General features: G+C 50.0%; 1 protein-coding gene across 7 annotated transcripts in view; it reads right to left on the bottom strand.

The window, feature by feature from the left end:
- Positions 1–13,693, bottom strand: part of PAPPA2 (pappalysin 2) — a 201,065-nt gene that overhangs the window by 96,576 nt on the left and 90,796 nt on the right. For all 7 annotated transcript variants that reach the window (XM_069981707.1, XM_069981709.1, XM_069981705.1 and 4 more), the window contains 2 exons: positions 11,776–11,921; positions 7,655–7,951 (listed from right to left, as the gene is read on the bottom strand). In XM_069981707.1, coding sequence (XP_069837808.1) covers positions 7,655–7,951; positions 11,776–11,921 — 443 coding nt within the window. The remainder of the gene's footprint in view (positions 1–7,654; positions 7,952–11,775; positions 11,922–13,693) is intronic.

Here is a 13,693-nt window from a genome sequence, read left to right as displayed (position 1 = left end):
ATCTCTCCACACACCACCATCATCTCTCCACACACCACCATCTCCCCACACACCACCATCATCCCTCCACACACCACCATCATCTCCCCACACACCACCATCATCCCTCCACACACCACCATCATCTCCCCACACACCACCATCATCTCCCCACACACCACCATCATCTCTCCACACACCACCATCTCCCCACACACCACCATCATCCCTCCACACACCACCATCATCTCTCCACACACCACCATCATCCCTCCACACACCACCATCATCTCCCCACACACCACCATCATCTCCCCACACACCACCATCATCTCTCCACACACCACCATCTCCCCACACACCACCATCATCCCTCCACACACCACCATCATCTCTCCACACACCACCATCATCTCTATACACACCACCATCATCCCTCCACACACCACCATCATCTCTCCACACACCACCATCATCTCTCCACACACCATCATCTCTCCACACACCACCAGACTCTCCACACACCATCATCTCTATACACACCACCATCATCTCTCCACACACCACCATCATCTCCCCACACACCACCATCATCTCCCCACACACCACCATCATCCCTCCACACACCACCATCATCTCCCCACACACCACCATCATCTCCCCACACACCACCATCATCTCCCCACACACCACCATCATCTCTCCACACACCACCATCTCCCCACACACCACCATCATCCCTCCACACACCACCATCATCTCTCCATACACCACCATCATCTCACCACACACCACCATCATCCCTCCACACACCACCATCATCCCTCCACACACCACCATCATCTCTCCACACACCACCATCATCTCCCCACACACCACCATCATCTCCCCACACACCACCATCATCTCTCCACACACCACCATCATCCCTCCACACACTGCAGCGAGCCGGGGTAACGGGAAGAGAGTGAGGGGAATGAGGAGAGGATGATGGTGATGGTAGTCTCTCCTGAGTGTGGCACTGAGCTCCTCTGTGAGGGGGATGAGGAGAGGATGATGGTGGTAGTAGTCTCTCCTGAGCGTGGCGCTGAGCTCCTCTGTGAGGGGATGCACTGAGGGCTGCAGAGGGAGAGTGTGCTATACCTGCAGGATGGCTGGAACTTGTCACAGTCACAGGTGGGCACGAGGGCTTCTGCAGGTACAGGGGGACTCTCTGGCGCTTCCCTGGTATCTCTCTCTCTTCTGTGGCTGCTGCAGCGGTTTCTGTAGGGGGGCTGCACCCGTGTGTAAGGTGGTCGGTGGTGTGGACCTGTAGTTCCCCCGGGGCCAACCCCAAAATACTGCTGCCTGGTAATATGGCCCTTGATGGTGGTGTGGTGCAGGTGGACCAGAAAACAGGGAGACAAGGAGGGAGGCAGTGTAACAACAACTCCTTTACTGTTAGACGTGCAGGTGGTATACAGTCCTTTAGTATACAGTGGTGAATACTGGCGGCTTTGACTGAGCTACTGTACTTGTGAGAGCCTGGTGGTGTTAGAGGGACGACCTGCCTTAGGTCCTGGTCTGCCAGTACGTGTGGGACGCTGGTGAGCACTGTGATCCTGTGGACTTCTCCCAATGGCGCTTGAGTCTGCTTCTCCCCTCCGTATCTGCCAGGGAGCTTCCTGCAAAGTTACTGGGCCGGGCCTTAGGCCACAACTTTCGGGTCCCAGAGGATCCAGGGGTCCTAGTCAATCCTACCCCCCGAATGTCAGGAAGATGGGTGCCGAGGCCTAGGTTAACTCTGCTCCCTCCTACAGCCAAGTCTCTCCACTGGGTGTCTGTCTATAGGATTCCCACTGACTGTATATGTGCGGGCCCTTTCCTGAGGGGGCACCTGACAAACTGTCTCTCAGGGTCTCTCTTTCTCTCACCTCCAGCTGTCTGTTCTCTTGCTGCTCTGTGTAAGATCTTTCTCCTTGTTCCCCTCAGCAGCTTCTCTCTCTGTGGTGATCTCCTGAGGTGATGTTATCCCCTCTACAGCTGGTCACTTGTCTCAACTTGTCTCAGCTAAACACTGCAACAGCCAGCCTTATATAGGGGGCCTATCTGCATAACCACACCCCCTTCTAGCAACTTCTAAGCTTACCACACTACCTAGAGCAGTTCCCACTAAGGTCAGTAGATGTCGCTGTTGTGTAGTGTGCAGTGTAAGTATGTAACCCATCTCTGCCTGCCAATTACTGGTACAGAGAAATACACAGAATAGTTGCACATAAAACATGTTAAATATATAATAACACTTGTTGACAGGTGCCATCCTCAGCCCAGCCACAGGAACCATGCTCTGGTATACTACAACACCACCATCATCTCTCCACACACCACCATCATCCCTCCACACACCACCACCATCTCTCCACACACCACCATCATCTCTCCACACACCACCATCATCCCTCCACACACCACCATCATCTCTCCACACACCACCATCATCCCTCCACACACCACCATCTCTCCACACACCACCATCTCTCCACACACCACCATCATCCCTCCACACACCACCATCATCTCTCCACACACCACCATCATCCCTCCACACACCACCATCTCTCCACACACCACCACCATCTCTCCACACACCACCACCATCTCTCCACACACCACCATCATCCCTCCACACACCACCATCATCCCTCCACACACCACCATCATCTCTCCACACACCACCATCATCCCTCCACACACCGCCATCATCCCTCCACACACCACCATCATCCCTCCACACACCATCATCCCTCCACACACCACCATCATCCCTCCACACACCGCCATCATCCCTCCACACACCACCATCTCTCCACACACCACCATCCCTCCACACACCACCATCATCCCTCCACACACCACCATCATCTCTCCACACACCACCATCATCCCTCCACACACCACCATCATCCCTCCACACACCGCCATCATCCCTCCACACACCACCATCTCTCCACACACCATCATCCCTCCACACACCACCATCATCCCTCCACACACCGCCATCATCCCTCCACACACCACCATCTCTCCACACACCACCATCATCCCTCCACACACCGCCATCATCCCTCCACACACCGCCATCATCTCTCCATACATCACCATCATCTCTCCACACACCGCCATCTCTCCACACACCACCATCATCCCTCCACACACCATCATCTCTCCACACATCACCATCATCCCTCCACACACCGCCATCATCTCTCCATACATCACCATCATCTCTCCACACACCGCCATCATCTCTCCACACACCACCATCATCTCTCCACACACCACCATCATTCCTCCACACACCACCAGACTCTCCACACACCACCATCATCCCTCCACACACCGCCATCATCTCTCCACACACATACATCCTGCCACACACTTCTCACTCCAGAGCTTAGCACTATACACACAGGAGAGGCCTAGCCACCTAGAGTTACCACTGTATACTGCTGGAGTTACCGCTGTATACTGCTGGAGTTACCGCTGTATACTGCTGGAGTTACCGCTGTATACTGCTGGAGTTACCGCTGTATACTGCTGGAGTTACCGCTGTATACTGCTGGAGTTACAGCTGTATACTGCTGGAGTTACCGCTGTATACTGCTGGAGTTACCGCTGTATACTGCTGGAGTTACCGCTGTATACTGCTGGAGTTACCGCTGTATACTGCTGGAGTTACCGCTGTATACTGCTGGAGTTACCGCTGTATACTGCTGGAGTTACCGCTGTATACTGCTGGAGTTACCGCTGTATACTGCTGGAGTTACCACTGTATACTGCTGGAGTTACCACTGTATACTGCTGGAGTTACGGCTGGAGGGCTCTAGGTCCCCCCCCCCCCCCCTGCTCTATGCTCTGGGCTCACATCTCTGCTCCGCTGTTTGCTCCAGGACAAGCTCTAATGATGGAGACACCTAAAGAAGCAGATCACAAAAAATTATTATTGGTCCCCGTAGTCAGTGCTGGAACGTATACTCACCGCAGCTGATGGGTGTCCCGCGGTGCGGCTCTGTTCTGGTCCCGCGGTGCGGCTCTGTTCCGGTCCCGCGGTGCGGCTCTGTTCCGGTCCCGCGGTGCGGCTCTGTTCCGGTCCCGCGGTGCGGCTCTGTTCTGGTCCCGCTGTGCGGCTCTGTTCCGGTCCCGCGGTGCGGCTCTGTTCCGGTCCCGCGGTGCGGCTCTGTTCCGGTCCCGCGGTGTGGCTCTATTCCGCTCCCGCGGTGTGGCTCTGTTCCGGTCCCGCGGTGTGGCTCTGTTCCGGTCCTGCGGTGTGGCTCCGTACCGGTCCCGCTTACGTCAGCCTCTGCTGTGACTCCTCCTCTGTCTCCTGTGACTGAACGCCAGAAGTCAGGCGCTTCCATAGAGAATGCATTGCAGCGGGTGAGTTCCGGCGTACACAGGAGACAGAAGAGGAGTCACAGCAGAGGCTGACGTAAGTGCGCGCCGGATTTGAATGGCACCGCGCGACCAGAACGAAGCCTCGCCGCGGGACACCGATCAGCTGCGGTGAGTGCACGTGCCAGCGCCTACCGGGGGGCCAATAATAACTTTTTGTGAACTTCTTTAAGCATGTGGAAAGCAGGAAGAGTTCCCGCATATTCCCTGCTAATAACTAGGTCAGGCTGCGTCCGTGGTGCGCTCATTTCCACCGCACAGGTAGATGATAAGAGTTATGATGTGACATAGAGGGTGAGTCGGTGGTCTGCTCGCCATATGTAGGATATATATATTACATTGCCTCGCTCTCCTCGCTCTCACGCCATGACTGTAATGTTTCCCATCTATAGGGGCCTCCTATATCCTATATCTATATACACAGCCAGACAACATACAATTGTAAGACGCAGCAGGGACGCCGCTCCATCCCGAAAACTAAGACTAAGGGGCAAGGAGGCCGGGATTGTGTAATATCTAAGTAACACAGCGCGGCACATTAACAGAGCGCAGGCGGTAATGAAAACTCTGCTGCTGGTTGTATCACTAATAGGAATCAGTAATGGAAGGATTTTACTGCCGCATGCGTCTCCGGAGCCGTGAAAGTGTCACATAGTTCACTGACAGAGTAGATAAAAGTGGCGGCTTCCTTCTTTTTACGCATTGTGCTCGTTTTGGATGTTTTCACCTATAGATACAAGTTAAAGGGATATATAGAAAAACGGTGGCCGAGGAAAAATGTACAAATAAATAAATCCTATGGAAGCTTAAAGGGTTTTTCCATCAGTACAGCGCTCCTGTAACCACGGCTCTGAGAGTGACTGTCTATTTCAGGGGATTCTGCAGGGGAGATGCAGACATTGTGTCCGTTCTTTAGAAAGAGTGACTGGCGGATACCTGGCTATACAGAGTTCTCTCTAATTTTATAGCAACTTACTACAACATAGGGACAGGTGGATGCACTGATAACGGCCACAACCACACGTCACTTTTTGGCCGTTTGACGGATGTTTTTATGTATAGCTGTCATCCAGAAATAACGGCCGTTATTTGGTCGCAAAATTGACAGATATCCAAAAAAAAAAAAAAACAGCTCATGAAATGAAGTAATTCAGGCTCTGTTTCTATCTGGTTATTGGTTTCTATGGAAGGTGCAGTATATGCTGGGACTATCCCGAACCCCCAATGTAAACTACGGTATAATCAGAGACAGTAAGGATTCCAGCCTGCGCACTGCGGGAGTGAGGGGAAGTGCCCAGAGATACAGGAAGGAGCCTGGTATAAAGGGGAACTCTCAGCAGGTGAGACGACTCTAACCTGCTGATATGTCCCAATAGCACAGGAGACGCTGAGGAGGAAGCTATGTCTCTTATAGTATGTCTCTTATAGTGTGTCTCTTACAGCTCGTCTCTTATAATATGTCTCTTATAGTGTGTCTGTTATAGTGTGTCTCTTACAGCTCGTCTCTTATAATATGTCTCTTATAGTGTGTCTCTTATAGTATGTCTCTTACAGCTCGTCTCTTATAATATGTCTCTTATAATGTGTCTCTTATAGTACGTCTCTTACAGCTCGTCTCTTATAATATGTCTCTTATAGTGTGTCTCTTATAGTATGTCTCTTACAGCTCGTCTCTTATAATATGTCTCTTATAATGTGTCTCTTATAGTGTGTCTCTTATAGCGTGTCTCTTATAGTGTGTCCCTTATAGTATGTCACTTATAGTGTGTCTCTTATAGTGTGTCTCTTATAGTGTGTCCCTTATAGGGTGTCTCTTATAGTGTGTCTCTTATAGTGTGTCTCTTATAGTGTGTCTCTTATAGTGTGTCCCTTATAGGGTGTCTCTTATAGTGTGTCTCTTATAGTGTGTCTCTTATAGTATGTCTCTTATAGTGTGTCTCTTATAGTGTGTCTCTTATAGTGTGTCCCTTATAGGGTGTCTCTTATAGTGTGTCTCTTATAGTGTGTCTCTTATAGTGTGTCTCTTATAGTGTGTCCCTTATAGGGTGTCTCTTATAGTGTGTCTCTTATAGTGTGTCTCTTATAGTATGTCTCTTATAGTATGTCTCTTATAGTGTGTCTCTTATAGTATGTCTCTTATAGCATGTCTCTTATAGGGTGTCTCTTATAGCATGTCTCTTATAGGATGTCTCTTATAGGATGTCTCTTATAGTATGTCTCTTATAGTGTGTCTCTTATAGCGTGTCTCTTATAGCGTGTCCCTTATAGTATGTCTCTTATAGTATGTCTCTTATAGTGTGTCTCTTATAGCATGTCTCTTATAGGGTGTCTCTTATAGCATGTCTCTTATAGGATGTCTCTTATAGTATGTCTCTTATAGGGTGTCTCTTATAGCGTGTCTCTTATAGGATGTCTCTTATAGTATGTCTCTTATAGCGTGTCTCTTATAGCATGTCTCTTATAGTATGTCCCTTATAGTGTGTCTCTTATAGGATGTCACTTATAGCATGTCTCTTATAGGATGTCTCTTATAGGATGTCTCTTATAGGATGTCTCTTATAGTGTGTCTCTTATAGCGTGTCTCTTATAGCATGTCTCTTATAGTATGTCACTTATAGCATGTCTCTTATAGTGTCCCTTATAGGATGTCTCTTATAGCGTGTCTCTTATAGTGTGTCTCTTATAGTATGTCTCTTATAGTATGTCTCTTATAGTGTGTCTCTTATAGTATGTCTCTTATAGCATGTCTCTTATAGCATGTCTCTTATAGGATGTCTCTTATAGGATGTCTCTTATAGGATGTCTCTTATAGGATGTCTCTTATAGGATGTCTCTTACCCTCCTCCTTGGTGCCGTTCCAGTACAATTAGTTGGTCCGGTGAGACAGTAAGGAGCGCTGCCTGCTATCAGATGTCACACATGTGACTGACAGTCGATCAGCCCACAAATCCCTATTACACAGGACAATATCAGGTAACAGGACCCCTGGGTGGTTGTTGCTCCAGAGGGAACTGGCCCCATCGGTTATTTTTCCGGCTTTACTATCCTAATCCCACTGTACGCTATATGTGCGGTCCCCCACTATATACATTGACAAATACCACCCTGACAATGGCCGATAGGACACACGTTTGGCCTCCATTGGGTGAATGCTGGCCTGATATATGAGTGGTGCCAAACACGTTGAACCTTCGTGGTTCCATAGTTATATGCATATATATATATCCATAGGCAGTAGTCTCACCTGAGTAGCTCATGTAGTTATTATAAGGAGTTCCAGTGTAAAGCATGGCTCCGCAGGTGTCATTTGTGGGGTCGGGGTCTCGGCACAGCTTGTTTTTTGGCGTGGGAGCGGTGTCTGCGCACAGGTCTCCAGTCTCCATGGAAGGTTCAGTTTCACTACAAGGATCGTCACAAGATTCACTGACTTCACTGACTCCTTTAAACACATGGTAAAGTCCCAGAGCATGGCCAACCTCGTGAATCATTGTGTTGGTGTGGCTTGGCGTTCCGTAATAAGACGTATTCAGGACTATGCCCCCTGCAATACACAATAATATCACATATCACGTAAAGTCCAGTGGATATTCCAGATCCTGATGGATAAGTAAAATTATCTGAGGGATGAAAGGAATCATATCACTGGTACCTGATAGGGATCATTACACCGCATTATGGATCGCAACTCATCGAAAAATCAAGAGGAAATCTACTCGTTCTTGTGGGTTATTTGGCTTCATGTAGTTACAAGATTTGGTCACATCTGACCAAAAACCAAGGTGGTCACAGATCAGTCTGGGGTTCTGTAGGCCCACCGGAGCAAATGACTCCAAGACCCAACCTCTATATCTACACACCAGGTCTACTTTTACTTGCTGTAGTAATTCTACACTCAGTACATAGATAGAACAGTCAGAGCACTGATGATGGTACCTGGCAAGCGGTGGGATATATTATATAACAGTCAGTTCCTTAAAGTGGACCTGTCAGCAACGGACTGACGTAACATCAGTGTATATTATCTTCTGATTCAGGGTAAGAATCCCAATTCCACCTCACTGTTCTTATACACAGCAGTAAGCTACTTACAGGTCCGCTTAATGTTGGTAAATTGTCGGGCTAAGGAACTCCACAAGACTGGGCCAAATTGTGATGGTTAAAAGAATTTCCAAAATGACAGCTCTTCCTGGTATACAGTGGTTAGAACCTACCAAAGGTGGTGGAAGGAAGGGGATATGATGAGCCAGTGACCGGGTCATTGGGGCCGAAGGGTTATCGACGTCTTAGAGGAATGGAGCCGATCTGGTCTGATGCCACAGAAAAACTACTCTGCTGAAAACCATTAATTCTGGCTGTAATACAAAAGTGTCTGGACATGCCGCCCACCATGGCTTGTTGTGTATGGGCTGTGTGGCCACATACTGGTCAGAGTGCCCATGCCAATCCGTCCACCTCTGAAGGCAACAGATACATGGGCAATGACACTAGACCACAGAGCACTGGCAGAAGGTGGCCAGCTCTGATGAATGACTTTGGTTTCTAGATGGTGCAGATAGCTGTGTGTATGTGTGTAACTTACTCAGGCAAGAGATGGCAGAGAGACACTACAAGAAGGAGGCCAGATGGATGAGCCAACGTGATGGGCAAAGCTTGGCATCATGTAGGAATATCATCTGCCTAAACATTGTACACCCGCTCATGGGAGTAGGAGGACTACCTAATAGTAACGGCTTCTAACGGCAAGATAACTCTTCAAGAATGGTTTATGGGCGTAGAACACAGATCAATGGACTGACTTCCCAAAATTCCTCATATTATAAAGTGTTATATAAGGAGATTTATACCATAAAAAACTAATACTAGAGGAAAGTGAATGGCTTCCAAATTACTTCCACATGTGGTTGCCTTCTAGAAGATGTTGAGAGCCAACCCTACATACCACTCTATGGTCCCTGACGTCCTGCTAGCTCCTGCTCGGTTATCTCCTGCCACTGTCTGAGGGTCCTATTCCACGCTCGTTTACTGGGCCTATTCCATGGTCCGACAATCGTTAGCGAGGGCTGCAGGGACATTGTTATTGATGTCGTTGCAGCCCTTGTTCCATCCATTACCTGTTCAGACGCAGGTCTTCTTCTTCTCCTGGTCCCGCGCGGCAGCATCAGCTTTGGAGCGGCCTGTCTGAGCTGACAGAGCGCTCAGCCAATCACTGGCCGCGGCAGTCCTGGCCAGTGATTGGCTGATCGCTCTGTCAGCTCAGACGGGTCGCTCCGAAGCTGATGCCACTGGGCGGGACCGGGAGAAGGAGAAGACCTGCGCCTGGACAGGTAATGTATGACGTTTGTGTAATCGTCGGTCGCCTCCACGCCCGCTATTCCACGTAGTGATGCGCGGGTGGCAACCGATGATTTTAGGTATGAACCTAAATGAACGATTAGACGATGACACGATCATCGACTGATCGTTCTCTCTATTCCACGGAGCAATAATCGGCCGAATTGGGCCGATTCGGCCGTTTATCGCTCCGTGGAATAGACCCCTGAAGTAACAGGCCATTCAGCCAATCACCAGGATAGCGTTGCGGCACTGTCCTGGTGATTAGCTAAGCGGCCTGTGACTTCAGTGGTGCCAGTGCCAGTGGTGGGCCAAGCAGGAACTAGCAGGACGTCAAGGAGCGTAGCGAGGTATGTAGGGCACTGTATGGGTTCAGTATCTAGGAGAACAACGCTCCCTTACAGAAAGTAATCAGGCCGTGTAATAGGGCCCTATTACACGGAGTGATCAGCAGAAGAGGTTTATCCCTCTAGAGAAAACAATCATCGGCTGATCGTGTCTTTAGGTCCGAACCTAAAATCCTCGGCGATGTGAGGCTGGTGGCAAACGATTGAACAACTTATACATTACCTCTTTACGCTCCCGGTCTTCTCCTGCCCTCTGTTCTCCTGGCAACGCGGCGGTCCCGGACAGAGATTGGCTGGAGAGGTAATGTATAAGGACAAGGGCTGCATGGACATCACTAATGATGTCCCTGCAGCCCTTGCTGAACAATCATTGAGCCGTGTTATAGCAGATCGGCACTCATTTATATTACTGATCGGACCATCTAATAAAACCCTAAAAACCCTTCCAGAGAATTAGCAGAAGAAGAACAACGTTCTAGAAGAAAATCTGTATGCAACATCTTCCCCTGACGGTGCGCTCATAAATTGCAGAGCAAGCTGGAAGTGACCAGTATCCTAATAAATAGAGATAGCGGCACTCCATATGACATTGAAGCTCGGCGTGTTGTAAACCTGAAGCATAGTGATGGTCATTTAGTGCAATCCAAAGCGACTTTTAACCACAATGCAATGCTTAATGTCCGGAGCATCCATCCCTCTTGATGTAATTAAATTGGCTCTCCATTGTCCACTGATCTGGTCATATTCCAGTAACTTCCCCTCCAGCTGTAATTACACAGGACTCAGGGCTTTTTTAGAAGTGTGAAATTAAATAGCGTGTCTATAATTTAAATAGGGACGTTTCCAAAAGACGACTGAATAATACAAAGAAATAAATCAGCCGCCACTTAGAAAACCATCCCTTACTATGGGAGGAAATATACCCATTACTTAAAGAAACAGCGCCTTTTGTTTTGGCCGTTATCTTTCCTGCCAAGAAGTTTCTGTTACTTTTTTATTTTAAATAAGAGGGAACGACGTTGCTTAAAGCGATTGCTGTGTAATTAATATGTCTGGCACTTAAAAGAAGGAGCCCGGCGAAATTACTATCTGATGAAAGGCTCTGTAATGCACACCAGGCCGGCAAAGTGATCCATATATATATATATACTGAGATGGAGCTGGAGGAAGACGGGATTTACGGCAAACAAACATATAGTGGACAAAGGAGGCTGGGAACCTCAGTGGCCTCCGAGCACAATGATGGACGGGTTAGAAATCACAGAGCATCGGCTCAGCCATGAAATGGTTCCTAATACAGAATATGCAATACGGCCAATCGGCATCAGGAACTAGGTGAAAGATTTGACGGCATTTTGGTCTACACATTTATTATGAGTTTTAGATACTTTCTACAGCCGATGCGGCAAGAGAGCTTAGCAGAGTGATGGTGGGCTAACATGGAGGGGGTGTATGATCAGATTCCCGCTGTCTGCCCGCTCCGTGCAGCAGGTGGATACAGTTATGGTTATGGCTGTATCCCAGTTTTCCAGGCGGTCCTCCCGCTGTATCCACCCGCTCCACGGAGCGGACAGACAGCGGGAATAATTTCCGAGAGTTCGGGTTCGTACCAACCCTAATAATAAGCGTAACACCAGCTGATTTGAAAGAAAAAAAAATGATTATGTAAATGATTGGCCACACCCACCTTGCACACCGAGGGCATCCTTGTCCCACGGCCACGTTGCGGCTCCAGCCAACTCCTCCCCTGCAGAACCAGCAAAGAAAACATTCAGGAACGCAGTGCTGTTGAGCTGCACGGCCTCCCTCAGCTCCTTTACACTCATATACGCCCTATTAGGATGCAAAAGAGAAGATGAAGCAAATTGTCATTAAACAAAACTTGTCTCTATAGAACGCTTTTATTTAGTCTGCAATTAGGAAATGTGTTTTATTGTTATCACAAGAACCAGTGACAATCTCTCAGATGAGATCAAGTCATTACGGTAACAACGTCAACTAGCAGAACAGTCAATATGGTGTCATATTCCAGTCATAAATATGCTAAAAAGGAAACATTAGAGCAAGAGAAATGCAGCAAAGTGATGCAAGAAGCAATGAAATTAGGACATATACAGCCATCCAGGGACAGACGGCCAAGCGCCGGAACCGAGGTCTCATCACCATCCAGGAACAGAGAGCCGAGCACCGCAACCGAGGTCTCATCACCATCCAGGAACAGAGAGCCGAGCACCGCAACCGAGGTCTCATCACCATAAAGGGACAGAGGGCCGAGCACCGCAACCGAGGTCTCATCACCATCCAGGGACAGACGGCCGAGCACCGCAACCGAGGTCTCATCACCATCCAGGAACAGAAGGCCGAGCACCGCAACCGAGGTCTCATCACCATAAAGGGACAGAGGGCCGAGCACTGCCACTGAGGTCTCGTCACCATGCAGGGACAGACGGCCGAGCACTGCAACCGAGGTCTCATCACCATCCAGGGACAGACGGCCGGGCACCAGAACAGAGGTCTCATCACCATCCAGGGACAGACGGCCGAGCACCAGAACCGAGGTCTCATCACCATCCAGGAACAGACGGCCGAGCACCGCAACCGAGGTCTCATCACCATAAAGGGACAGAGGGCCGAGCACCGCAACCGAGGTCTCATCACCATAAAGGGACAGAGGGCCGAGCACCGCAACCGAGGTCTCATCACCATCCAGGGACAGAGGGCCGAGCACCGCAACCGAGGTCTCATCACCATCCAGGGACAGACGGCCGAGCACTGGAATCAGGGTCTCCTCACCATCCAGGGACAGACGGCCGAGCACCGCAACCGAGGTCTCATCACCATCCAGGGACAGACGGCCGAGCACTGGAATCAGGGTCTCCTCACCATCCAGGGACAGACGGCCGAGCACCGCAACCGAGGTCTCATCACCATCCAGGGACAGACGGCCGGGCACCAGAACCGAGGTCTCATCACCATCCAGGAACAGACGGCCGAGCACCGCAACCAAGGTCTCATCACCATAAAGGGACAGAGGGCCGAGCACCGCAACCGAGGTCTCATCACCATCCAGGGACAGAGGGCCGAGCACCGCAACCGAGGTCTCATCACCATCCAGGGACAGACGGCCGAGCACTGGAATCAGGGTCTCCTCACCATCCAGGGACAGACGGCCGAGCACCGCAACCGAGGTCTCATCACCATCCAGGGACAGACGGCCGAGCACTGGAATCAGGGTCTCCTCACCATCCAGGGACAGACGGCCGAGCACCGCAACCGAGGTCTCATCACCATCCAGGGACAGACGGCCGAGCACTGGAATCAGGGTCTCCTCACCATCCAGGGACAGACGGCCGAGCACCGCAACCGAGGTCTCATCACCATCCAGGGACAGACGGCCGAGCACCGCAACCGAGGTCTCATCACCATCCTGGGACAGACGGCCGAGCACCATAACCGAGGTCTCATCACCATCCAGGGACAGATGGCCGAGCACCATAACCGAGGTCTCATCACCATCCAGGGACAGGTAGCCGAGCGCTGGTACCGGGGTCTTATCACCATAAAGGTACAGATGGCCGAGCACCAGAACCGAGGTCTCATCACCA

The sequence above is a fragment of the Dendropsophus ebraccatus genome, chromosome 8 (assembly GCF_027789765.1).
Source record: "Dendropsophus ebraccatus isolate aDenEbr1 chromosome 8, aDenEbr1.pat, whole genome shotgun sequence".
NCBI lineage: Eukaryota > Metazoa > Chordata > Amphibia > Anura > Hylidae > Dendropsophus > Dendropsophus ebraccatus.
This window is presented reverse-complemented; position numbering and strand designations above follow the sequence as displayed.